General features: G+C 46.2%; 2 protein-coding genes across 6 annotated transcripts in view; both read left to right on the top strand.

Annotated features, from left to right (window-relative positions):
* The first annotated feature begins 275 nt into the window (after nucleotides 1-275).
* On the top strand, nucleotides 276-23,647 carry GGNBP2 (gametogenetin binding protein 2). 3 transcript variants are annotated; one of them, XM_068154992.1, is made up of 14 exons: nucleotides 276-363; nucleotides 3,961-4,089; nucleotides 7,506-7,586; nucleotides 9,784-10,037; nucleotides 11,690-11,788; nucleotides 14,764-14,877; nucleotides 16,869-17,072; nucleotides 18,109-18,283; nucleotides 19,713-19,907; nucleotides 20,484-20,634; nucleotides 20,838-20,963; nucleotides 21,637-21,788; nucleotides 22,177-22,422; nucleotides 22,996-23,647. In XM_068154992.1, exons 1-14 carry the CDS (start codon nucleotides 361-363, stop codon nucleotides 23,197-23,199), a joined length of 2,133 nt encoding a protein of 710 aa, XP_068011093.1. In that variant the 5' UTR covers nucleotides 276-360; the 3' UTR covers nucleotides 23,200-23,647. The 3 variants fall into 3 exon arrangements, with proteins under 3 accessions (XP_068011093.1, XP_068011092.1, XP_068011095.1); XM_068154991.1 differs by having other exon boundaries at nucleotides 16,869-17,078; XM_068154994.1 differs by lacking the exon at nucleotides 276-363 and adding an exon at nucleotides 3,039-3,133 and having other exon boundaries at nucleotides 16,869-17,078.
* Nucleotides 23,648-25,753: 2,106 nt separating this feature from the next.
* DHRS11 (dehydrogenase/reductase 11) overlaps nucleotides 25,754-26,470 on the top strand; it is a 30,985-nt gene continuing 30,268 nt past the window's right edge. For 2 of the 3 annotated variants that reach the window (XM_068154985.1, XM_068154984.1), the window contains exon 1: nucleotides 25,754-25,893. In XM_068154985.1, coding sequence (XP_068011086.1) covers nucleotides 25,762-25,893 — 132 coding nt within the window. In that variant the 5' untranslated portion in view covers nucleotides 25,754-25,761. Of the gene's footprint in view, nucleotides 25,894-26,399; nucleotides 26,413-26,470 lie in introns of those variants that run through there. The other variant, XM_068154986.1, reaches the window with a different exon arrangement.

The raw sequence follows: 26,470 nt of genomic DNA, 5'->3' as shown, positions 1-26,470 counted from the left end.
ACAAGTCTACCCATGTGATTCAGAATGAAGGCATCAATTGGGTGTGACAGAGCAGAGCTGTGTCTGGACAAGCAGCAAACTATCTAGATGCCAAGTCTGTGTTGTGATGCAAAAATTCCGTGGGAGTTCTGCTGTGTCTATGCAGAGCCCTGTTATCCACACAGGCAGTGGGCTGGCAGGTTCTGGTTCCAGGGCTGGAGCTGTGGTTTGCAACAAGGAAGCCAGCAAACGGAGGGGACCGTGGTGTACGAGAAGCCAGCAAACACAGGGGTCTGTGACAAGGAGCCAGCAGAGGGGACCCTGGTGCATGAGGACAGAGTGAGAACAACCCACTGCTCTTCGCAACAGCATTGACACCACATGGTGAGGCCATCTCCCTCTTTTAAAGCCCTATGAAGTAAGTTGTTCACCACTGAATTAATGAGAAACAATTAATTCTCACTGCTTATTGTCGATAGAAAATGCAGTAAGCTCTGGCCTGAAGCAAACTGCATAGTTATTAGTGCTGAATGCTTAGACTATGAATAGATAGAGATAATTAACTGTGCTTCTGAAAGAACCAAGAAATGCAAGCAAGCATTCTCTGATCAGAGAATCTGTAGGAGCAAATGGCACTGTAGTGAGTGGGAAAAGATGGGAGAGGAGCGAACACTGGGGCACTGCACTGGACACTTCTCCACTTGCACCTCAGTAGCTGTTAGCACAGTGGTAGGAACACAAGCACCATGATTCACTTCACTTGGGAATGTGTTTAGAGGAGTAAGCTTGTCTAGTTCAAAGACATTTTAAAAAATCAGGAACTTTGACTAATTACATAATTAGTAAAAGTTGAAGATATTTCAACTAGTTAAGAGTCAAATGGTTCCACTATAGCATGCCACTGACTTCAGTAATAACAGCAGGATAAGAATACTTCAGTAGTAATAGTAGAGGACTGGGAAAACGTGAATTGTTTGTCGCTGCTGCCCTAATTCCATCAAGTGACCCTTTTGTAGGGTTGCAGGATAGAAAAAAATACAAGGGGAGAGCAGAGCTGATCACATTTATCCTCAACCTAGTTGTTTGTTAAATATTAGTAGCCACTTGCCGAATTTCATTCTTTTTAAGGATCAATCCAGTAGCACACCTTCCTTTCCAAGCCAGTAGTGTTTTGTTTAAGTCAAAGGTTACAGTAAGGATGTCAGACAGTACCCCGTTTAGCCATTCTGAACAGGAATTTCTCCAGGCACAAGGAGGCCATGCACATGAACAGCACAGGGGGGCTGCCTTGTCAGTTGTGTAGACAACAAGCTGCACTTTCTAGCAACGTACCCTCCCCCACACTTTTCATGGATAAAAAATGACATGAAACATAATGATGCTTTTGATAGAGAGTTTGATAATCAATGTGCACCCTGAGAATACAAAATTTGGGGCACTGCTGTTTTTTTGTGATACAATCACAGTCTGGGAGCAGAGGAGCAAAAGTGACACAGGAGCCCACATGCTGAAAGGACCCTGTGCAGACAACATTTGCTCACCACAGCTCGGGGAGCTGCCAATACTCCAGTCTGAGAAGCTATCCCTTGTAACAAAACCTCAGCTTTCTGGTTTGCTGCAGACAAAAACCTTTTGAATCATAGAATTGTTTTGGTTGGAAAAGACCTCTAAGATCATCAAGTCCAACCATCGACCCAGCATCACCATGGATGTTAAACCACGTCCCACAGTGCCATGGTCACAGGTCTCTTGAACACCTCCAGGGATGGGGACTCCACCACCTGCCTGGGCAGCCTGTGCCAATCCCTGACCACTCTTGCAGGAATGAATTGTTTTTCTTAATATCCAACTTAAACCTCCCCTGGCACGATTTCAGGCCATTTACTCTCCTTGTATCACCTGATAGTAGGGACAGCCCAACCCCCACATCACTCCAGCCCAGGGGGTGAGAGCAGTAAAACATACAAGCTGCAAACTGTGCAGCGATGGGGGTCTGCACAACATTTCTATTAGTGATGCTGCAGAACAAATTCAAGCTAACTCCACCCCTAAAGGTGATTTTAATGCAGAAACAAGGGGGAGAGGGGGAAGTCTTGCTCCCTAATTGCCTCCCCTGCATTTTCTTCTGAGGACTTTCATTCTCTATATACATACACAACAAGAATGAACAGATCAACTATATTAATGAGTGGTTCAAGAAAGGCTACCAGGGTTGGGTTTTTTTTGGCTGCCTCAATTAAGCAACCACAGGATTTCTAGTTGTTTGCACTAGGGTGCTACAGAAGCCAACAGCCTTCATTTTGACACCATAAGCCCAGTGAAAGCCTGCTCTATCTGGCATGAAATCAGGGCAGGGAAATCTGAGGCTGCACTTCAATGTTCAGGCCGTATCTGAAGCACGGGTGTTTGATGAGTTTCTGTTAGCTTATGCTGCTGTTCCACTCAAGACGCCAATGGGTTTTCATCCCACCAACATGGGGGTTAAACCCCTGCTCCCCTTCACCCACCCCTCGCTCCCACCAACTGCACCTCACCGAGGGCTGCTCAGAAATCACTCTAGGGCAGGTTCCTTGTATCCCGCCATGGCCATGGCGCCTTTCTGACAGAGCCAGCCACAGAGGCCCTCCCATCCCACGAGTCCCCTCCGGGGTCCCACAGGCCCCTCTCGTGACCCACAGTGCCCTCCTGTGTCTCGGGGTCTCTCTCACGTCCCACAGGGCCGCTCAGCGCCGCGCCCCGGGGCCGGAAGGCGACAGCAGCGGCCGCCTCCGGGGATGGCGAGGCCCAAGGAGCAGCCCCCGCCCCAGGGGCTGCGTCGGGTTCTTCCGTACCTCAGCCTGCCGCCCGGACTCGAGGTCGAACGCGCCCCTCCCGCTGCTTTGTGACAGGGGCGCCGCGGGGCCGAGGGCAGGCGGGGCCGGGAAGCAACGGCCGAGCGAGCGAGCGCGCGCCTCCCGCGGCCAGGCCCCGGGGCGGAGCGCGGCGGCGGGGCTGTGGCCTCTCGCGAGAAGAGGGCGGAGCGGCCCGGGGCTGGGAGCTACCGCCCGTGGGGAGGGCTCGGGGAGGGGGAGAGGAAGGAGGCGGCTCTGTGGCGGAGCTCGGGGTGTCCGCCCGCCTGTCACTGTGCCTGGGCCGCCGACTCGCGGAGAAGCCGGTAAAGGCCCGAGACCGGGAGAAACAGCCGGTTGAGCCGCGGGGCAGAGGCGGCCTCGAGGGGGGGCGTGAGGAAAGGCAGGGTGGGAGCCGGTCCTCCGGCTTGCCTCCATTGGGGGCTGCCTCACCCGCCATTGCCTCCCCGGGCAGGGGAAGCCGCGCCGGCTGGAGGCCGGGCGAGGACAGGGAGCAAAGGGGTGGGTCTGCCCGCCGCGCGGCCCGCCAGAGGGAGGGAGATGGCCTGGTTCCCAGGCTGAAGCCGGGAAGCGGGAGGGCGGCGGGGTCTTCTCCCCGCGGTTGTGGGAGGGAGAGGAGGCCACGCTTCGCAGGTGGCGGCGGTCCCTCGCCCCGCCGCTGCTCCTATTCCTTTTCGGCCGCCGCGGGACGAGGGCGGCGGAGAGCCGCAAACCCCGCTCCGGGCTGGGCGGGTCCCCACCGGCCTGTCTGGACCGGTGGCTGGTGGGGAGCGGGGTGAAAGCGGCCCGCAGCGTGGCGGGCTCCATCCCTTGCCGGCCTCTGGCCTTCCACGGCTGTGCCCCGCGGAGGGCCGGGTGCGTTCCTCCCCGCCGGTTCCCTCCCTTTCTTCCATGTTATGTCGCATTTCCCAGCCTGCCGACCTCTCCCCGTTCCCGGCCCGTAGTGTTTTTGAGTCTTTTCCAAGGCTGGAGCGGCGGGCAGGCTGCGCGCCCGGGCGTCGGCTGGGTGGCGGGGCCAGGCTCACTGTGGTGAATCAGGCGATGGGGTAACGCAGGCTGCTTCCTGGGCTGCTGAAAGTGTGTCGGGGAAACGCGGCGGATATTTACCTCCCCGGGCTTTGGCTGCTCGCAGGCTGGAGCTGGGAGGAAGCAGCAACAGCAAGCAGAGATGGCGCGGCTGGTTGCAGTTTGCAGAGACGGGGAGGAGGAATTCCCTTTCGAGAAGAGACAGATTCCCCTTTACATCGATGACACCCTCACGGTGAGTCCCTGTGCCCCGGCCGAGCTCCCGCTGGCCCCGCACCTCCCGCATGCAACGTGTGCGGGCGGCGTGTTGCAATTCCCAGGCGAGGCCTTTTCCCTGGACAGGCCGCCTTGGCTCCTCCTTGCTCCTGCAGCGTTAATCCTTGGGACTTTGCAACGCTCGGGTATAGCAGAGCTTATTGTGGCAACTTTTTTATCTGATTCCCAGCTCTAAAAACATGCGAACCGCATAATAAGAAAATGATTGCTGCATCGGGGCCTGTGCACAGCTTGTTTGCCAGCGTCTCTGCAAAAGCCCAAATGTGGAGCAAAGCCCTTTTGTTTGTTTGTTTGTTGGGTTTTGGGTTTGGTTTTGGGTTTTTTTGGTTGGTGGGTTTGTTTTTTCTTTTAGTTTTTCCCCCCAGTTAATAAGGAAGGGAGCCATATTAAGGTTAAACCCCAGGTTTACAACTAGATAGTGATTATGCTCTTGAATTGGCAAAGAAAGGCTGAAGGCGTCTTGGAAAGCGTTGGCTTAAAGTCAGGGTTATTGAGGCTGGAATAATGTGCTGCTGTGCTTACAGGAACAAATCTGAGAGAGTTTCCGTTTTGGTATGTTTTTCTGAATCGAAAAAAAAAAAAAAGAGGTTTTGCCATTTCCAGAAGATTCAGTGGAAAAAGTGCAGCTTGGAGGTTCTCTAGTCTAACTCTTATGTTTTTGAGAAAAGCTCAGAAATATATCATGGGTAAACACAGAGGGCATGGGGGAAAAATCCTTAGTCAGATGTAGTTTGTTTTAATTCATAAGGTGTGAAAATGCTGGGATGAAACAAATTTGGATTCAAGGTAGTGTGGCTTGGTATCTTAATTATTTGTATTTGATTTCTGTTGCTCTTAGTGGTGTGGCAGTAACCGCTGTGACTTCAAATGGTGTAAGATTTGTGTGCTTAAATTCCTAATCTCATCTTTAGTACGGAAGAATTCTTGCCTTGCATCAGCTAACTCAATTTTGAAATGTAATTCCTTCCATCTTCCAGAGCAAAACCATTGAGTATCTTAAGTCTAACCCCCCACCTTTCTGTTTAAAATTGTCTTAATACCATCTGATTTTGCTACGTTTGAAGAAAGAACCTTTGCTCTGTTTCGGTTTTGATCATTTAAAATTATGGCATATTGCTAACTTTACCTGATAGCATCACTATTCTTTTGCTTTATGTAGTTTTATCTCTAGTTAACTGACCTTATATGTTGGGCAAAGTTTTCCCTTAGATTGTCCAAAGCAATATTTCGCTCTCCCAGAGGAGTTCCTTACCTGGAAAGCCTAGAATTCAATTTGTGGGTTAGTTCCAGAAGTTAACACCAGGCCCAAACTTTGTGCCATTGCACTATGTTGTCGCTATCATTCCACCTAGTTTTGTATCCATCTGGAGGAAAGACATTGTGCAAGTGCAAGTCATCCTCACCGTACAGAAATCTTGTCTTGGGTCAATTTTTTTTCCTCTCTTCTGTTACAAAATACTTGGATTTCTAGGTGGTTTTTGCAGGGTTTTACTAAATCTGCAGAAGCAAGTGAATGAGGTCCTGGCTTCCTTGTCACAATATATGTTTTAAATTCTTAATGAGAGCTATGCAATTGTCTTTGAAATTAATTTTACATCTGGTGTTTATGGAGAGTAACTGGCTTCTGTTGACCTCTTCAAACTCAAACTTCATTTAAAACTCAACTCCATTTCTGTTAGTCACCTGAAGACTTAATCTGTGCCTTAAATCTAGAAATAGTGAATCAGTGATTACAAATTAGTGGCTGAATGGCCTGCGATGCTCTCAACCGTGTAGCATTGCTTTGTAGTAGCACAGAAAGCTGTTTAAGTGCAATGTGATACTGCTCCTCTAAATGAATTGTTCACTATCACACTTTTCCTGTTTTGTTCTGGCTCAACTAGAAATTAAAGGAAGTTTAAATATTTAACCCTTTAAATTTCTTAGGCAGCTCTAGAAGACATTCAGTTTGATGTGGTGGCAGGGGAATTTTCTCTTCCAGTCCACAATGTGATGGTGGTTGGTGTTTAACCACTTACTAAAATCTCATCAGACGCATGAATTAATTTAGTCTTTGATCATTTTAGTCTGTATGAAACACCTAAGGGTGCTGTGTAATAGTGGAAAATGAAGATGAGGAAGAGAAAAATAGGCAGAGTCATCTCTTTGTTATTAGTAGATAATTTTTACTTTTGCATGTAGCACTTTCTCCACAGAAACGTTGGATTAGCAATGAGAGAACCTGCAGCAAAAAGCTGTGCTGCTGCTTGGAGTGTATGGATTGGGGCAAGGGAAACTGGAAAAATGCATGAGAGGTCAGAACTAGCACTGAGTTGTGGCACTGCTCTGCACAAAGATCAGGCAGCAGTGCTAATGTTACAGTGGTAGCACATGTGGGATCAAGATACTGCCTCTCTCTGGCCTTAGAGGATAGATGTTTATTTTGGAGCAGTGCTGGGTGCCTGTAAAAGTAAATGCATGAGTTCTCTGGAGGGGGTGTCAGCAATTAAAAAGACAGGAGGGAATTCTGCCTCCACTGGATGACTGAGGGAAGGTGCAAGGCTGAGAAGGATGAATTGGACAGTTTCATTTGGTGTGTGTTAGTGTTAAGGTTATTTCCTTGTCTTTTGGACTTTAAAGTGAATTTTCAGTATTCATGGTGATAAGTTTTGTCTTTCTAAGTTTGGGCAAAGGTGGTCAATTTAAATCAGTCTTTACACTTTTTCTAGTTAGGTTCATTTTTCTCTCTGTTTATTAAGGTGGATTTTTTTGACTGAAAATTATTTGACCAATTACACACACACCCCAAAAAACTGCCCACTTTGTTGAAAAGAAATATTATTAATTATGAGTAATTACATTGTTCCATAGACTGAACATTTTACTTTGAAACTCTGGAGAGTTGCAACTGAAATCATAGAAGACAAAATATACCCTAGAGTATGGTGTTGGGTTAATATGGTTTAATTTGGCCTTTGGAGGGTCAACAGTCATTAAACTGTTGTGACTGTTTCTTCATAGCTGTGTAAATTGGGTTTGAATCAGTTTGGATCTTGATGTGTTGAAGTACAGTTTCTAAACTGATATAGGATCTCAATTTGTGTGGATCATATAGAAAGCACATGAGTATTTGTATTAGTAACTCATGCTTTTGCTCTAACAGCTGTTGAAGAGTTGCCCTGTGGCTGAAATATTTTCTTCCTGAAACACTTAGTTACTTTGCTGAAACATTTGCAATCTTAAATTGTTGCTTTTATCCTTTCCCAGGCTTCAGTAGTTATGGGAAAAGAATGAGCGTTGACCATAACTTCTATCTTGTTTCCCCCAAAGAAAGTAAACTAATGCTTTGTATTTAACTCTTTCCTGAAAGCTGTTTGTTTTTTTTCTCTTGTGTAGATGGTGATGGAATTTCCTGATAATGTGCTAAACCTTGATGGACATCAGAATAACAGCACACAGTTAAAACAGTTTGTTCAGGTAAATATCACAGAATGCCAGGCTGGCAGGGACCCCAAGGATCAGCTGGTCCACCCTTTCTAGGTGATAGTGGAGCTGAAATGAGGCGGCCCAGCACCTGCTCAAGCTGAGTCTTCTGAGTCCAATCAGAATCTGCCCTGGAGTAACTTCAACTCATCACACTGTCTTTTCCATGTGGCTCCTTATAAAAAGGAGTCCCAGATCTTCTGGTTTGTGAAAAGGCCACAGATCAGATCTTGCTTGCCTTAGATTTGTGCTTTCACTTCTCAAGGAGGTTGTCGTTCCTGGAGTCATGTAAAAGACAGGTCAGCACCTATGTGGAATTACATGTGGGTACCAAAGTACACTGGGTGCATGCTTGGTCTTACTTCACAGCATTCATGCACTGGTGCCTTGTCAGGAGGCAGCTGCTGCATATCTGGTTAGAATTGAACACTTGTCAGAACAACATCTCTTTTGGCCACTGCCACTTCATGGAATGAAAACTGCTTTTTTTCCAAATACATTTTGTGCAGTTCTTTCTGCTAACTACTTTTTAACTCCTTTTTCAAGTGGAAGTGTGCATTGCTTAGGACTGAGTTCTTAGGGTTTCTGCCATGCCAAGATAGAATTTATGTGCAGGCTTATGGATTATCTACAGCTCAATAGTGGGAGACAATTTTGTTGTAGTCCTGAAGCTTTAATAATAGAAACCGATCTGCTAGAACTGGCAAATACCTAGTACTGTGGCACCTGTAGCAAGTAAAAAATGGTGCCATTTGATGTGCAGAGGAACGGGCCAGTTTGCTGATTAGCAGCTTGTACTTCTCCACTTGTGGTTTGACAGCAGCAGCTCAGACATATGGTGCATATGAAGCATAGCTGTGCTGTGAAAATAGCTCATTCCTGCTGTTGTGTGACTAGTACTATTAATTACAGGAAAGAGGATTATTGCAGAGTGATATCACTTGTCAGATTATTTAATGTGCCTGTTTTTAAAAGCACAAACCTTAAATGTTATCTGATAAGAGCTTTACTTTTCAGAATGTGTTGCATCAAATGAGCTGAAAATGCATTTTTTTCTGATGGAGGTATTTACACCTTGACCAGTTTGACTGTGTTGGGTGGTCTTCTCCTCCTGCAAAAATATTGCAACTTCTAGGCAAAGAAGTGTGTAAGTGCTGTGATATGACAATGACACAGAAAATAGTATCGTGGCAAAACATTCCCTGCATAGCTACAAGTGTGCTTGCAAAGCTGTACTTCCTACAACCAGGGAAGAATGGTTGTATGACAGTGACACAATTAACACTCTGGTAGGACTCTGCGTTTACAGATGGTGTTGGAAAGTGCAGGAGTGCTAAGTGTAGGTGTGCTGGGGTGCGAGGAGGGACTCTTCTACACAGCTGTGCTAGTGGCAGTTTGGTCTGGTGAAGTCCATTTAGCAGTTAGAGGAAGGGTATGTGTTGTGTGTGTGTGTGTGCCTGCACGTGTTTGACAGAGGGACCAGCAGAAGCTCCTAAAATGTTTACAGATGTAAGAAATATTAGAAGGAATTCTCTTTGATGTTCTATTATTAGCACACATGGGATGTTCACTGCTGAAGTAGAGTATTTCACCTCCAGTAGTAATGTGTGCTTTTAAAATTCAGATACTAGAATTATAATGGGAAAAGGCTTTTAACCTTCCAGAAAAAATACTGTTCAATTGTCTGGGTCTGAACAGAACAGATTTGTTGTCAATGAGATTTCCATACATGAGCATCCAGGAATTTCCCTTCTATGTGCCAAAGATGAAATGACTGCAAGTAGAAGAGGAAAACTTGCGGCATTGTATGTGAGACTCTTTGCTGAAACATCTGTGCTGAGATAGAGAGAAAAGTGCTGCCTGATAAGGACAGGGACGCGTGACAGTTGTTCAGAAGCATTTGCTAAGCTGAGTGGTGGAAGGAGGGAAAAACAGGAGGAAAAACATTAGCTTCCTTCCAGAGGACAGAGTGTAAAACTTGAAGCAGAATTTGCTCCTGTGATATCAGCAAGTGTGGGTTTGTTCATGCAGTATTTTAAGCAATCTGCAGTAAGACAGTGACCTGAAACTGAGCACTGCGCAGTTTCCACCAGTGCTATTTTGATCAGGAAATGCTGTTGAAGGCAGAGAAGTCTTGGACAGTTTAAGATGTGTTTTTATTTATTTGATTTAATTTCTTGCTCTTTTTTAGAGACATAGTATGCTCAAGCAGCAGGATCTGAATATTGCCATGATGGTGACATCACGTGAAGTTCTGAGTGCCCTCTCTCAGCTGGTGCCTTGTGTCGGCTGTCGTCGCAGCGTGGAGCGTCTCTTCTCTCAGCTCGTTGAGTCTGGAAACCCAGCCCTTGAACCTCTCACAGTGGGGCCCAAGGGTGTTCTTTCTGTAACTCGAAGCTGTATGACTGATGCAAAGAAGCTTTACACACTGTTCTATGTGCATGGGTAAGTGTCTTGGAACTGCTCAGATCATAGGGTCACACAATGGATTAGGATGGAAGGGGCCTTAAAAAAATAACCTAGTTGCCAGGGACACCTCCCACTACACCAGGGTCCCATCCAACCTGGCTTTGAACAATTCAAAGGTTGGACCCTCCACAACTTCTCTTGGTGACCTGCTTTCAGTGCCTCATCGCAGTCATGGGGAAGAATTTCTTCCTAGTGTCAAATCTAAATCCACCTTCTTCCAATTTGAAGCCATCACCCCTCATCCTGTTACACAGAATCACAGAATGTTGGGGAGTGGAAGGGACCTTGAAAGATCTAGTCCAATCCCCCTGCCAGAGGAGGACCATCTAGAGCTGGTCACACAGGAACATGCGTTTGTAAAAAGTCTGTCTCCAGATCTCCTGTAGCCCACTTCAAATACTGCAAGGCCCAGAGCTTTCTCTTTTTCCAGGCTGAACAGCCCCAACTCTCCCCGTCTGCCCTCCTAGCAAATGGGTTCCAGCTTTCTGATACCTCCCTGGCCTCTTTTGGACCTGTTCTAATAGTTCCACATCCTTGTGCTGAGGTCTCCAGAGCTGGCCCCAGGACTGCAGGTGGGATCTCAGCAGAGGGGAGCAGAGAGGCAGAATTCTCTCCCTCCTGTTGCTGCTCACACTGCCGGGATGCAGCCCAGGTTGGTTTCTGGGCTGCGAGCGTATGTTGCTGGCTGACGTCGAGCTTCTCCTCAATCCAGGTCCTTACCTGAGGAGAAGGAAGGCTAGCTGCTGTGCATTTGACTTTGCAGCTTTCTTGGTGATCTTAAATTGTCACAGGTTTGAACCTTGTAGTATACACTTGTCTTTTGCTGCCGTATTAAGCTAGTTACCACCTGAGCTGTGACAAATGGAACCCAAAAGACCTAGTCTTTTGTATCATCAGCTGCAATGCCATGACTGCAATTAAAAGACACCACTATTGAGATGTTCAGTCATTAATCTGAAACAGACACTGCTGGTTTTTCATGACCTCTGGAAGAAGAGTGTTTTTTATAATGCTGCTACTTTGCATGTTAAAAAATAAAATAATGAAATCATGAACGTCTTCCCAGAAGACTTTCTGCTGTTGGGTGAGCAGGTAAGAATGAGAAAGGGAAACCTTCTGGCTTTGGCTAGCACAACGAAGGGCCTCCATCTTGGTGCCATTTGTTTCTCAGCTGTTGGCAGGCCAAACAGTGGCTGCTCACCACAGCATGCCTTTGCCTTCCAGCTGGCTTCAGCTCCTCTACTTCTTGCTCCAGTTAGCAGGCCAGTGAGAAGTAGGAAAGGCCAGTACAGAGCTGGGGATGAGAGATGTGCAGGGTGTAACTTGATAAAAGCAGTCACTTCTGAAATAGGTGGCATCGCTCAAGGTCTGTTACCTATGAAGTTATGCAATGGCTCTTCAGATGTGGCTTAACTTCATCTTGCTAGGGTTTGTCTGGAAAATGTATACTGTGTTTTCCTTGTGTGCTGCAGGATTGTATGGCATAAGTGAAAATGGGAAACAAGAAGGGAACTTTAGATTTGATGTTCATCAGCATACTTGTTTCCAATATGTGAGATGGGTCAATCCCTTTAAAATTTCTCTGGGTAATCATCTTTTCAGAGTACCAATTGGCATTTTTTCCACAGGTCCAAACTGAATGATATGATTGATGCAATTCCCAAAAGTAAGAAGAACAAGAGGTGTCAGTTACACTCCCTGGACACACACAAACCAAAACCTTTGGGGTAAGTTTGTGGTTCGCATGCAGGACTCAATCTGAAACACTTTAAGGAACCAAGCTATTGATACTAACTTGGTTTTAAGTACTGAGATCAAGTTTTATGCTGTTACTTCGTTGCCAGAATAGTAATCTCCAAGATACTTGGATTATAGTAAGCTCCAGTAGTTGTGGGAGAGAGGACCAGAGGCACCACAACAGGAGTGGGCAGTGTGTGGTAGGGATGAGCCTTTCTCCAGAGCTTTTCATAAGAGGGTGGTTAGCCCTTTTTTGAGCAGTGAGAGTCTTAACAGCAGGATGTTTAATACTTTCCCCGCCACCCTTGCTCATACTTTACTAACTGGACAAAACCTGTCTTCTGTCCTCCCAAGATAAGATCCCTACTCCTTAATGTGAGAGCTGTCTCTCTGCCTATTGTCAGAGCTCCCGAAGGCAGCTGGTGATACTGTTTCTCAAAACTTGCTGGTTAGCTCTGGTTGTTCAATTACTGCCTCTTGGCTGTTTGGTCTCTTACTTGGTAGTGGGATGTTTTGTTTGGGGGGGTCATTAGTTTAAAAATATCCATGTTTAGTTTCAAAACTCAGTTTGGCCATTGCAGACCAGTGCTCACTGATGTGCTTCTCACATCTCATCTGACACAGTATGGAATATAGTCTGCTGAGGGCACGGATGGCTCCTGCAGGATGATGCAAGCCGTGCTCTAGAAAGACAAACTGGGTTTTGTGCTCTACACCAAAATGATTCATCAGTTTATTTCTCCTACTGAGGTGAAAGGATACAGGCTAAACAAATACAGCACTTTGCTCGGGGTTATTAAAACGGGGATTTATTGTGGCTGGGCTACAGGGCTAAGACTAAAGCTGGAAAAATGCTTGTCAAAATGTGACAGTGTGTCTCGAATACACCACTGAAAAAGACACACATACCCACCTCTGTCTTGAAGCTGCAATGGATTCTTCCAGCTGGTTAACCAGGAAAACACTCCCTGTAAATCCACCGTGGATTTTAGGTTTGGGAATTTTTTTTGTTTGTGGGGTGTTTTTTATATGTATTTTTGCTCTGATGACCAATACATTACAATACTATGCTTAGTTGGAGTGTCCAGGACCTGTTTTAGTTGTGTTCTGCTTTGAGTTAGGCATACAAGCTGAAGAAGCTTGTGGTTTCCAGTTACAGGACATGGATTTTTCTGTGCCGACTTGAGTCTCTTGGGTTTAGATAAATCCCCTGAGATGTGAAGCATGTGGAATTTTACACTTTGTTTTCACTTGGGCTGTTTGAGGATAGTGGTAGCTAATCATTATCTCCTATTATATTTTGGTTACAGACCTTTCATATAATTAGTTTAAAGCTTGTTACACAGGTGAAAGATCAGGGGTGCATTTTTTTAACATAAAGCAAATTCAAATAATTATAAAAGTGTTACTTTTTTTCTTTGTTTTCAGTGAGATTAATCTTTTGTGTATCAGAACACGTCATAGCACCTGTGCTTACCATTTTGTTAAGGAAGAACTATTCTGAAACTGAATGGAGAGGAAAGCACTGCCTGGCTTTTCCTCGGTTCACACCAGGATAAATCCTCTGAGGATTTTGAATGCTGGCAGGTTAATAGAGAATATGTGGAAGAGTCATATTTTAACACAGTGGAAGTGAAGCTTTAGGCTTTATCTGATAAAATGGCTTGTGAACAAGCAGTGTAGTTCACTAAAGCAGCATAACTGCTTGCTCAGTTGATACTCATTTTTTGTGCTGCAGAATTGATCAGAGTGTGTCAGTGCTGATGTCTGACTAATCTGTGTCAGTGTGCTGCCCTGAGTGGAAGCAAATGCATTGAGCCCAGACTTGGAGAACTGTCTTAGAGAACAAATCTTATTTTTCAACTTACAACTTCTGTTGACTGCATTCTCCAGATGAGTTACGTCTCTCAGGCTTTTTATACCCACAGAAAGGGCTTTGAATTGCCTTTGTGTGTTTAATTATGCAAGTTACATAACTAGCTAATACTACTTGAGGGTTACTTGATGTCTTCAGTTTCAATGTGCCTTGTTTATGGCTACTGGCTTCCTTTTGGGGATAAGGAGTATTTTAACCTCTCATAAGGGAAGCCTTATGACCTGGCAAACTAGCTGACAGCATACAGAAATACTCTTGAAGAGCTAATTATTAAATAAGAGTGTTTCTCCCCCTGATTTTGTGCTCAGTTGTGTCCATACTTGAGTTTAAACAGAAATGACCACTGATAAAACATCAGGTCTAGACAAGCCTGTAAGCAAACACAGCTTGCTGTCTAAAGTGTGTTCTTTGCCCTGTAAGTCCACTTTTAGCATATCCAAGTATGTGTTTTAAAGTCTTGTTTGGGGTGTTTTTAAACAAAACTTGCACATTTAATGTAGAATGCCTGTGGTTTCTTGTGATGGTGCATGTGTGGAAGTTGGTTTGGTTTGATTTCAATTTGGAGATTTTCTTTATTTTTTTTTTTTTAGTAAGTCATGAAATTTAATTTGTCAGAAGCATTAAAACTTGTATATGCTTATATAATGCAGGTGGTACTCAGCACTTACTACTGGTTTTCAGCTGTAACTTTAAAAAGTCACTATGAATTTAGGTTTATAAACACAGGCAGCAAAATGTATTCCTAACTTCACTGGAATTTAAGGCTTGGCCAAGCCAGGGGTCCAGGCAAATTAAACAACATGGTACCACTTTCATGTAATTTGTGTAGGAAAAATAACTTCCAGGGTTTTTTTAAAAAAGGGGTTTAATACTATGTGACAGTGCAAGGAGCAGTAGCACACTGAGTGCAGAGAAACTAAGTGCAAAAAAGAAAAACAGTGGAGCCTGCAGGAGGGGACAGAGCAGTGTAGCTTCCCTTTCCACTCTGGACCTGTCCAGGGAGCAGTCAGGTAAACTAATGATGCTGTATTTTGTTCTTAACCCATAACAGGATTTCTGTTACTTAATTTTTATTTCTTTTTCTTTCAGGGGATGTTGGATGGATGTGTGGGAGCTCATGTCCCAGGAGTGCAGGGATGAAGTAGTTTTAATTGACTCTAGTTGTCTTTTAGAAACATTAGAAACTTACCTACGAAAACACAGGTATGTGAAGAACAGACACCTGCGTTTGGGGAGTGCATGCTGGGGTTTTGAATGAATCAACGTGCATGCCAGGTCCACACAATGTCTGAAAGTGTAGAGGGTTCTTCTAAAACCTCAGATCTGAGCTCATGGTGAAGGAGAACCTTGCCAGACTGCATTATAACTGTTGCTGAGACTAAGATGGTGAAATGGCTTGAAGATGGAAGAGGGTAGATTTAGACTGGATATTTGGAAGAAATTCTTAGCAGTGAGGGTGGTGAGACAGTGGAAGTTGTGCATGCTCCCTCCCTGGAGGTGTTCAGGGCCTTGAGTGTAAGGTGTCCCTGCCCATGGCAGGATGATTAAGGTCCCTTCCAACCCGAACAATTTTGTTATTCTAAATATTTTTTTGTGACCTACTTTTTGATCTGGGTTATGGCAGGGAGATGCAGAGACCTGCTGAAGTCATAGCTAATTGTCTTGATTTTAATGGGTTTTTTATGTCCAACTAGATGTATTCAAACTCTGTATATTCTTTCACTTTTCATGAGCAGCCTGTTCTGTTTGGGTCTAGGCTTGCAGGGGATAGGGTAAATTTCAAATTAATAATAACCAAACAAACAGAAGCAGATTTTAGGCTTGGTATTTGCTTATAAATGCCTAGTTTAAAACACTTGTTCATGGCTTAGTAGCGCTATTAGGCCTCTCTTGCAGGGGGAAGAAATAGGCCACCAAATTACTGTTGCATGTGTATGGTAGCCACCCTGCTGATTAAAAAGTTTTAATTTCCAGTAGTCTCAAGGTTCTGGGGGCACGGGTGGGGGTGGGGGTGCTGTGGAAATAACACTTTGGAAACAAAATTACTTTAATCTCCTGTGACATTAAACATGGTGTTGGCAGCTTTCCCTGATGCAAACCTGCAATAATGTTACTGTTTTCTTTTCCTTTTACCACAGAAACTAGCCAGTTATGATAGTTCTATCAAAGACCAAAATATGTTTGACTTAGTGTTGTCAAGTGACTGGACAAACTAGGAAAGGGAAAACACCATCCAGAGATGGCATGAGGAGCCAGCTTTTCGAGTTGAAAGATGAAATGTGAGCAGCGTGTCTGACTTGCATTTTTAGAGTAAAACAGCAAGAGGTTTTGTGGCTTCTTGAAGATTATTGCTCTTAGAATGAGCTTAATTATAACAGACTTTGTAACTATAGTCTTCTCACATTAGTTATCTGAGCTGTCCCATGTTTAAATTACTTGTGTTATAAATAAACCTTGTTTGGCTCTGTGCAATGATCCAATAATTCAAAATATGCTTAAAGATGCTTGCAGCGAACACATCACTCATGCAGTAGGCAGCAGAGGACACTCTTCTTGTTGCTTATCACTCATTTGAGTATACTTTAAGTAATTCCTGTTAAGTAACTTGGAGTATGTTACTTGAGAGGAATTTTGTCCTGCCTTGTACTAATGATTCTGTTCACTCTTGGATTTCTGATCTTTGAATATGGAGGGCAGATTGAGACTGGAGATGAGGAAGAAATTCCTGACAGTGAGGGTGGAGAGACACTGGAACAGGCTGCCCAGGGGTGTTTTGGCTGCCCCCTCCCTAGAGGTGTTCAAGGGCAGGTTGGATGAGGCCTTGAGCAACCTGGGCTGGTGAGAGGTGCCCCTGCCCATGGCAGGGGTTTGTAACTGGATGATCTTTGAGGTCCCTTCCTACCCAGACCACTTTGTGAATTGCAGATCCATGTAGGAATTTCATCCTATTAACAAGCAGCCTTATTTATGCCTTGAGGCATGAAAGATGATCCCTGTAATGTATGATAGGTACTATAATACAGAGAGTAAACTTAGGTGGCTTGCAGCCAAAGACTTTTTTACCTTTTGGAGTATCATAAACCTGCTGTGACCTAGTACAGATACAGCAAGCACTGTTCAAGAGCTCAGTGTGTTACAGCACGGACGAAGCGCAGCTGCCTGCACAGGAACTAAGTTCTCTTCTCCTAAAACAGGTTTTGCACTGACTGCAAGAACAAAGTCCTTCGGGCATACAACATCCTCACTGGAGAGCTGGACTGCAGCAAGGAGAAGGGCTACTGCGCTGCGCTCTACGAGGGGCTGCGCTGCTGCCCCCACGAGCGCCACATCCATGTCTGCTGCGAGACAGACTTCATCGCCCACCTGCTGGGCCGGGCCGAGCCGGAGTTCGCAGGAGGGTATGAGTATGTAATTTGCTAGAGTGGGCTATCTAGCGCTTTGCTTCTTTATTTTATTGTCCTCTGTGTCTTGCAAAAGTGGGGTTTATTTTTCCCTTTTTGTCGCCTTGCTGCATCGTAAGCCTCCGAATGCCAACATTTGTGTTGGAATAGGCCAGTGAGGTCGTGCTGCAGAGCAGCAGAGAGTTCATATGTGCTTTTTCATGTGTGCTTTAGATCTTGAAGTGCATTTGACTGAAGGCAAGACTGAAGGAAATTGCCAAATGTCATCTGGTTGATTTGCTTTCTCACCGGGGCTGCCTGCTTTCCATCCAGGTGTTCAAAACATGTGAAATAGAAAGGGAACCTTGCTTGACAGTGTTGCCAAAGGCCAACTGTTCCATCTCACTTTGTCATCATTTATTGCAGTAATTTCCAAACCTCTTTTAGCAACTTAAAATCTTCCAATGAAAAATAACACTCCTGAGCTCAGTACCTGTTTGATTAGGAGGGTAAAACCTTTGGTAATACTTCCTTAATAGATGAGAGGTGCTGATTAACAGTGAAGTAGTCTTCCTGTGCATGGTAAATAACACAAGCTTCAGTGTGTGCTTATTCAGCTTCAGTTAACTGTCACAGCTGTCTAGGAAGCTGAAATATTTGCTCTATAGAAGCAAAAATATTTTCTGCATAGAAACTAAATACAAATTCTAGGAAACAAAAGAATGACTGCATCTGGCATCTAAAACTGCTGATCCCTCCTAGTAGGAGCAAGCAGAGACCAAAGGAGCAGCACCTTCACAAGTCACAGGTTGGAAAGCATAGTGCAGCTAAGCAGTGCTGTGCGCAGATGAGTGTCAGGAATGCAGCGGTGGCTTTGACCGGGTCCTTTCTGGTTTGCATCTGCATGCAGCACAGCAGAACTGGATTTAAGAGCTGTTTGTGCAAATGTACCATCAACTGTACATAAAGAAAAGACGTCTCTGAAATGCTTTGATCTCTTGGTAGACTTCCAACACCTTTAACCATACTGTGCTTTGGTTAACTCCTCCTTCAGACGAAGAGAAAGGCATGCTAAGACAATAGACATAGCCCAGGAAGAAGTTTTGACCTGCCTGGGCATTCATCTTTATGAACGACTACACCGAATCTGGCAGAAGCTGCGGGCGGAAGAGCAGACGTGGCAGATGCTTTTCTACCTGGGTGTGGATGCTCTGCGCAAAAGCTTTGAGGTAAAAACCAGGTTTGATCTACCTCATGTTTGAATTGCTGTAGTAACTCTGTATGTGTTGCTCTAACACTGAGCTGGAAGGAGCTGCAGGGATGGTGCACCCAGTCCCTTGTTCACTGCAGACAGCAGTTGTGCAATACCAATGCATAGCACAGCTGAGCTGCATTCCGATGGAAGGCTGCTGGAATGTGAAAGATTAAGACTTGCTGTTACTCTTCAGGCTGCACATTACCATAGACTGGATCTTTGGCTTTTATTTCACACTGAAGGGATTTCTACCTGCTGGCATCTAAAGTAGCTCTGCCTAAAACAGGTTCTGTTTGGATTATTGGTAAAAATGGAGGGTGTGATTTTGATTTACAAACACAACTAACTCTTGCGTTCAGTGTGCAAGTTCCAAGTGCATTCTGATCTCGTGGTATCTTGAATGCCAGACAGAACTCCATGCAGTTCCTTTAGCACATGCCAGTAAGTATACTTCACCTGTGGTGTGACAGATCTCTTTATTTGTCTTCCATTCATAATGGGACAGATCATAGTGGAGCCCTATTCTAGTTAGTCCTTGGAGGGGTTTGTATGTATTTTTTTTTCAAGAGGCAAGGCCATGGAAGTGGCAGTGAACTGGGTACATGGAGGCATTGTTGTCAGGCTTTGTCCTGGTATGGGTTGTTTTTAAACCTAGTGAAGTATGATGTTGAAAATTCACTGACATTGTAAAAATCAGGTAGTTACACCGGTATGCAAGGCTGGCTATGAGTCTGACGTATGGAACTGTTAGATCTTTATATGGAGTTTCTAAGGTGTTTAAAGAGTTACCAGGATGATCAGGAAAATAAAGCCCCAAACCTATGAATTTGTTTACCTCTTTAGGGGCATTGATCCAGTATAGTTTACTAGTTTAACTGTATCCTTATAACTTTGTATGTAGACATGCCATTCTGATATTTATTCCCAATTTAATAATAAGCAATAACTTAACTTGCTATGTTTTGATCTACACTTCAAAATCAGACTGACTAGAAAATCATAATTTTTTTTTTCACTGCTACTGAGAGCTGCTGGAATTCTGCAGCAATAGTTCTAATGTTTGGGTTGGGATTTGTGCTGCTGTGTTAAATATTTTAATCAGAGGATCTATCCTAAGAACAGAGCAGAAAATGCAACTTTTCAGTGAAAATCACAAACCTGCGCCAGAAGTTGAACACGGTGCTCTCCTCATGCGTAGATCTTCTCCAGCAATCTCAATTAGTGACTGAATCTGGATGGGCATTTTTCTTCTCAGGGGTGGTGTTGCCATGACTGTCAGAAGTACTTACCAGCTCTTTTCCTCCTCCTGTGTGTTTTTGTTGGGTTTTTTGTTTGTTTGTTCATAAATGTAAAGGCTTGAATTGTGTTAACATCTATAAATAGATCTAACCTCTTCTAAACAGATGGCTGTGGAAAAAGTGCAGGGCATTAGTCGACTGGAACAGCTCTGTGAAGAGTTCTCAGAAGAGGAGAGAGTGCGAGAGCTTAAACAAGAGAAGAAACGCCAAAAACGGAAGAACAGACGGAAAAATAAGTGTGTGTGTGAGATCCCTGCTCCTTTGCAGGCCACAGAAGAGAAGGAAATCAGTCAAGGAAAGGTAACCAATTATACCTCGTAGAGCTCCAGAGAAGGACCAGGAGAATGCTCAGAGGACTGAAGGACCTGCTGTAGGAGGAAAGGCTGAGAGAGTTGGGGTTGTTCAGCCTTGAGGAGAGAAGGCTTAGGGGAGGTCTTAACTGCCGTGGACCATACATAAAGTGTGGCCACCGGGAGCATGGAGAGTCTCCCTTTTCACAAGGAGTCCTGTGGAAAAGACAAGGTGTGATGGGGAGATTTCAGTTGGAGTCCAGAGGGAAAAAGGGAATTCAGATACTAGTTGCAGAACACGCCTATTGAATTTTTGGGGAGGGGAAAGCTTTAGTTAAGTGCCATTATTATTCTGAATCTCTTAACTGGACTTAATAGGGAAACCGTAGGTCATTATTACAGTGGGGAGAGCACTTGTTTGGGGGTTTTGATTTTTCAGAAGGACAAGACAACCTAATAATAAGCAATTATGGCTGTTAACAGTCAGCATCAGCTGTTGTTTTTTCCTTGTGAAAAGAGTGTCCTTTATAAAGCTGCTGGCTGAGCTACTGTTGGTACTTAGAGGGATTCTTTTTGTTGTTTTAAGGAGAATCCAAACTTTATAGAAAGCAGTTGCAAAGCCTGTGGTAGCAGTGAAGAGGCCAACAGCTGTGTAGAAGTAATTGTTACTAACGAAAGCACCTCTTGCACCTGTCCAAGCAGTGGTACCCTATTAGGCTCACCTAAAATCAAGAAAGGTAAGTTAAATGTTGTCATTTTTCAGTTTTAAATGCATTTACCATTTATAAAATAAGCAATGCTCAGCTGCTTTTCTGGTTTGATTTTTGGTTTGTTGTTTTTTTTTAATAAGTTATTTTGTAATAATTCTTCCTTGTTAGAGGCATAACTAAAACCAAGACACAGCTGCTACAGGTGACCTTAACTTTTCATGTTGTCTCAGGTTTGTCTCCGCACTGTAACGGCAGCGACTGTGGCTACTCATCCAGCATGGAGGGCAGCGAAACAGGATCTCGAGAGGGCTCAGATGTGGCCTGCACTGAAGGCATTTGCAACCATGATGAAAATGGTAGGTTTGGTGAGAGCGTCATAGTGGTTAAAAGTCCACGAAAACCGCAGTGTACAGGAAGCAGCAGCCTGGTCTGGGTCAGCACCAGTGTGGCCAGCAGGAGTAGGGAAGTGATTGTGCCTGTACGGGGCATTGGTGAGGCTGCACCTCAAATACTGGGTTCACTTTGGGCCACCTCACCCTAAGAAGGACATTGAGGGGCTGGAGCTTGTCCAGAGAAAGACAAAGAAGCTGGGGTAAGGTCTGGAGAACAGGGCTGGGGAGGAGCAGCTGAGGGAGCTGGGGTGATTCAGCCTGGAGAAGAGGAGGCTGAGGGAGACCTCATTGCTCTCTACACCTCCCTGAAAAGGTTGTAGCCAGGTGGGGGTTGGTCTCTTCTCCCTAGTCTCAGGTGATAGAAGGAGAGGAAGTGGCCTGAAATTGTGCCAGGGGAGGGGTAGGTTGGAGGTGAGGAAAAACTTCTTTGCTGTAAGAGTGGTCAGGGACTGGCACAGGCTGCCCAGCGAGGTGGTGGAGTGCCCATCCCTGGAAGTGTTCAAGAAGGGTGTGGCCATGGCACTTGGGGACAGGGTTTGATAGCCATGGTGGTGCTGGGTTGACAGTTGATAATCTCGGAGACCTTTTCCAACCCAAACAATTCTATCATGCTAAGAACATTCCCTGTCTCTTGCAGGAGATGATTCATGTGTCCATCGCTGTGACGACAAGGAGGAGGATGGAGATAGCTGTGTGGAGTGTTGGGCAAATTCAGAAGAGAGTAACACAAAAGGCAAAAGCAAAAAGAAGAAAAAGAAAAGTAAAGCTTTGAAGTGTGAGAATGAACATGTAAGGAATATAGCTATTCCAGAATGCTTATTTCAATGCCTACATTTTAAAGCCAGCCCAAAGGTATTTCGGATTTCAGTTGTGACTAATGCTGTACGTGGGATGCGAGGATCTTCTGTTACCTCTCCGTCCAAGCTCTGAATCGAGGTCCCTCCCTTGAAAAGGTTGTGCTGGAAGGGCTCTCCTCTGCTGTGTTCCTAAGCACATGCACTTTGCACACCCTTGGTGAATTCTTTTTCCTCCTCCTCCCCAGGCACACTCACTGAAAAGACACACATCCTCACTCTCTACACCTTTCTCTCCTCCTTCCCTCCTGCTTCCATCTGAGACTTGAATGTTGTGGATTTAATGCTGCTGGTAGCTCATCAGAGGCTCTTTTCCCTTTTAGATTCAGAAGCTTGGAAGCTGTATGGCTGATCCAGGTAACAGAGACACCTCAGGAAATACGCACACAGAGTTTCATCATGACAAGACCAAAGACACACGTGCTGAAAGCTGCTGTAGCTCAGAAAAAAGTGGGCAGCAGTTGCCTTGGTTTGAGCGTATGAAAAAAGTGTCACAGTTTGCAGAACCTACAGAAATGTCACTTGCTCCTGATGCTGGGAAAGGTGCCAAGAGCTTAGTGGAACTACTTGTAAGTAACCACATGGAATTCTGAGTTGTATTATGCTGCCTTAACACCTTGAGATTGAGGATGGGGTTTAGAGCTCAGATCCCACGGAAGAGCTGTTAGTACAGAGAACATGCCTGGGCCCAAGGTTCATGGCTTACTCTTCCCAGCTTTGGCTTTGCTTTTGCAATGTTCTCTGAAGTTTGTAACTCAGAGGCTTTGCAGAGGAGGAGAAATTGCCTGTCCCTGGAATGTGAGTGATGAAACTTATGAGTATCAAGGATTCCATTATTCCAGAAAATGAAGCATGCATTATTGCTGCCTTCATGCCTCAAATATTACTGCCCACTACAGGCATCTCGGACAACTTCTCTTGTTTTTTTACATCCCCCCCCATCTCTTTCTCCTTTCTTACCTCTGTCCTTTTCTTTTCTTTCTTTCCCTCTCTCCCTGTTGTTCCCCTCTCTGGTTTCACCAGCCAAGCCTTGTGCTGTCACAAAGGCTCCATCTTTCTCCCAAGCAGCCCTGCCCAGCGTGTGTGGCTGTGGCACAGGAAGGGCTGCGCTCTGCTTCCTAAACGCCCGTTTTCCTTTGCAGGATGAGTCTGAATGCACTTCTGATGAGGAAATCTTTATCTCCCAAGATGAAATCCAGTCCTTCATGGCGAACAACAAGTCTTTTTACAGCAATAGAGAACAATACCGACAGCATCTGAAGGAGAAGTTTAACAAATACTGCCGCTTAAACGATCACAAGGGGCCCGTTTGTAACGGCTGGCTGACGACGGCCGGAGCGAACTAAACCAAATAAAGCAGCTCTGTCTGTCACTGAGATTCTTGAGATGACTACTGCGCCTTCTTTCAAACTTAATTTAGTGACTTATGGCAAAACTTTCTCTTAAATTAATGTGATTTTTTTTTTTTCTTTGTTTTTTTGGGGGGGAGGGGCTGGGTGGAGGTGATTTTATTAATTTTTGTTCTTTCCTCAGGCTTGTATCTTTAGTTGAGTAGCTGTGCAAGCCTTTCTTTATAATTCAAGCCATCTCTTTTCATTAAATGTTTCTCTTACTGTGAGACCTAATAAGAAAAAGGCAAACCTAGTGGCAAAGTAATGTTGTACCTATAATTCTGTACAGAATGACAATGAGCTGAATATAAGATTTTACAAAGTAGACATCCATTTGCAAAATGTTTTGGATGTAATATGTTGAAGCGCAATGTGCAAAATTTAAATAAAGAATATTTATTAATATGCATAGTACCAGCTGGTGTGCTTGCTCTGTTTTGAATCTTCCTGCCCCAAGGATGGAATGCCTGCTCTTCAGGTGGGCACCTCACCTTCCAGAGCTTTGTGGAGGTTGGTGTGAGGTGAGTTCTGTGACCTGTACTTCTCTCCCAGGCACTTGAACTATAGAATAACTTGGGGATCATCTACTCCAACCTCCCTGCCTGGGCCAGGGACACCATCCACTAGACCAGGTTGTTCAAAGCCTGACTTTGAATACCTCCTGGGAGTAGGCATCCACACCCACCCTGGGCAGCCTGTGCCAGAGTCTCACCACCCTCCTACTGAAGAACTTCTTTCTCAGCTCCAGTCTAACCCTGCTCTCCCTTGGCTTCAAACCATCCCCCTTTGTCCTGTCTCTGGACTCCCTTACACAAAGTCCCTCTGCAGCCTTCCTGTAGGATCTCTTCAGGTATTGAAAGGTAGCTCTAAGGTCCCCCTGGAGCTTTCTCTTCAGGCAGAACACCCTCAGCTCCCTCAGCCTGTCCCTCTTCCAGGGTGCTTATGAAAACCTGTCCCAGGGTGGGTGATGCTCCTCTGATGTGTGCTGTGGAGATCTTGGAGCAATTGCCAAACAAGCAGGGCCAACTGTGCTGGGGTTATGTCTGCCTGGCCTTGTGCCCAAGCTGCCTGGCACCAAGTGGCTTATTCCAGCATCCCAGATACTGTATCAGCATGGTGTGGCATGGAGCTTTTGGAGGCATCTGACCAGCCTTGTGCTGTGCCACTTCTGCCATTTCCTGGCCCAAGGTCAGCATGTTCAGGCTGCTGATGGTACCGTATTTGTCTGAACATGCAACCTGTGCCACTTACTAACTTAGTTTTTCATCAAGAGAATTACTGATGCCAGTGAGTTGGGACACTGTTCTGCTTGTTTTCCTTCCTGACATTGCAGCCTTACAGCTTCTGTGTGAGGCCAGCAGAATGGAATACCCCCCCAGGATTTCAACACCTGGATGTTCTCTTCAGGGCATAATGAGCTCCTCTGAGGACACCACAGGATTCATTTTGCATAAATGTACTTCCAGACATATCTTTTGTTTTACAAATGTAGTATCTACAGGCATGGCTTGTTTGGAAGAAGGTGATCTGACAAGCAGCGAAGATGTGGAAGATGAAATGAAAAGCAGTTTAAAGGAACAGGACTGGAGGTGGTCCAGAGCAGGGACCTCCAGAGAGGCTGGGGAGAGACTTGTTTAGAAGGGTGACAGGACGAGGGGCAATGGTTTGAAAGTGGAGGAGAGGTTTAGGCTGGACAGCAGGAGGAAGTTCTGCACAGTGGTAGCGGTGAGACACTGGAACAGGTTGCACAGGGAGGTGGTTGAGGCCCTGTCCCTGGAGACATTCAAGATCAGACTGGGTATGTCCCTGGGCTGCCTGCTCTACTTGGGAGGTGTCCCTGCTGCTTGCAGCGGGGGTTTCACAAGTGACCTTTGAGGGTCGCTTCCAACCCAATGCAATTTGTGAGTTGTGCTGACCTAACCTGAGCTGACTTCTGTGACACTGTACACCTGGAAGCTGGATGGTGACTCCACCACCTCCCTGGACAGCCTGTGCCAATGCCTGATGTGACCGTTCAAGGAGGGCCATGCTGTGGCGATGCACGCCCCACCCCTTGGGTTACTTTATTGTTGTTGTACAACATGAGAGGCGGGCTCCAGCACTTGGCTTTGCAAGGCAGCTGGCTCCAGGGATCGCGTTGCCCTGGCCCCCGGCTCCAGCGCCTTCGCTGCTGCTTGCGCTCAGTCACCAAAGTGCTGAGTCCCTGGGCGTGGCTAATGGGTGTGCCTAAGGGAGGAGCCGCATATTTATGGGCGTGGTCATGTATACATGCGTGTCCCTGGGTGGGGCCAGGAAGTTCTGGGAGTAGCCATTGGTCCGTGGGCGTGCGTAAGGGTGGGGCAACTGTCTGTGGGCGTGGCCAGGGCTCTGTAGGCGTCTCCCTGCGCTCGTCCGGCGAGCCGTGGGCGTGGCTGGCGTGTTGTGGGCGTGGTCTGTAGTTTATGGGCGTGGCCGGAGCGCAGGGGGCGGGTCCGCGAGCGCGAGCGCCGCATTGTGCGCGGCGGCGGGGCCGGGGCCATGGAGCGCTGGACCGGGCGCGTCGCGCTGGTCACCGGTGCTTCCGTGGGCATCGGCGCGGCCGTGGCGCGGGCGCTGGTGCAGCACGGCATGAAGGTGGTGGGCTGCGCACGCAGTGTCGATAAGATCGAGGTACCGCGACCGGCGGGTTTGGGTGGAGGGGCGGGAAACGTGGGGATCGTGGTGCTGGCTGCCGCCTCCCCGAGCGGCCTGGGCTGGGGGTGGGAGCGCTGCCGGCAGCCGGCTCAAGTGGGGCGTGAGGCAGGGTTGATGTTGTACTGGCTGCCGGGCCCCGGGGCTGTAGGGCCGGCTCCCACTCTTCGCCCATCCCTGCTTCCCAGGTCGGTCTCTGCCTCCGTGCTCCTGGTTCCCGACCCCCGTTGCGGCCGGGTATGGCCGGTGCGCGGGGGCTTCCCGGGCTGGGCGCTTCCACAGAGCCTTCAGAGGCTGCTCCCAGCCCGGAGGGGCAGGTGACGCGGCGGGGTTGGAAGTTGCCTGAGGAGCGGTTTTGGGGCTTTGAGCTCCCTCTTATCGAGGTTATAAATAGCACTTGGCCCTGCGCTGTGCCGCGCTGCGAGGAGCGGGCTGAGCGGCCAAGTGCGCCAGGGCTCTTTAAACCCCCTCGGTGTGGGGTGAATCGGGCTTTTTGTGGTATGTCCCCTATGTTCTCTTAAGTGTAAGCAGGCTTTTGGGGGGCACAACTGCTTTC

The sequence above is a fragment of the Melanerpes formicivorus genome, unplaced genomic scaffold, assembly GCF_026170545.1.
Source record: "Melanerpes formicivorus ecotype bairdi unplaced genomic scaffold, bMelFor1.0.p_v2 SCAF_29, whole genome shotgun sequence".
NCBI classification, from domain to species: domain Eukaryota; kingdom Metazoa; phylum Chordata; class Aves; order Piciformes; family Picidae; genus Melanerpes; species Melanerpes formicivorus.
This window is presented reverse-complemented; position numbering and strand designations above follow the sequence as displayed.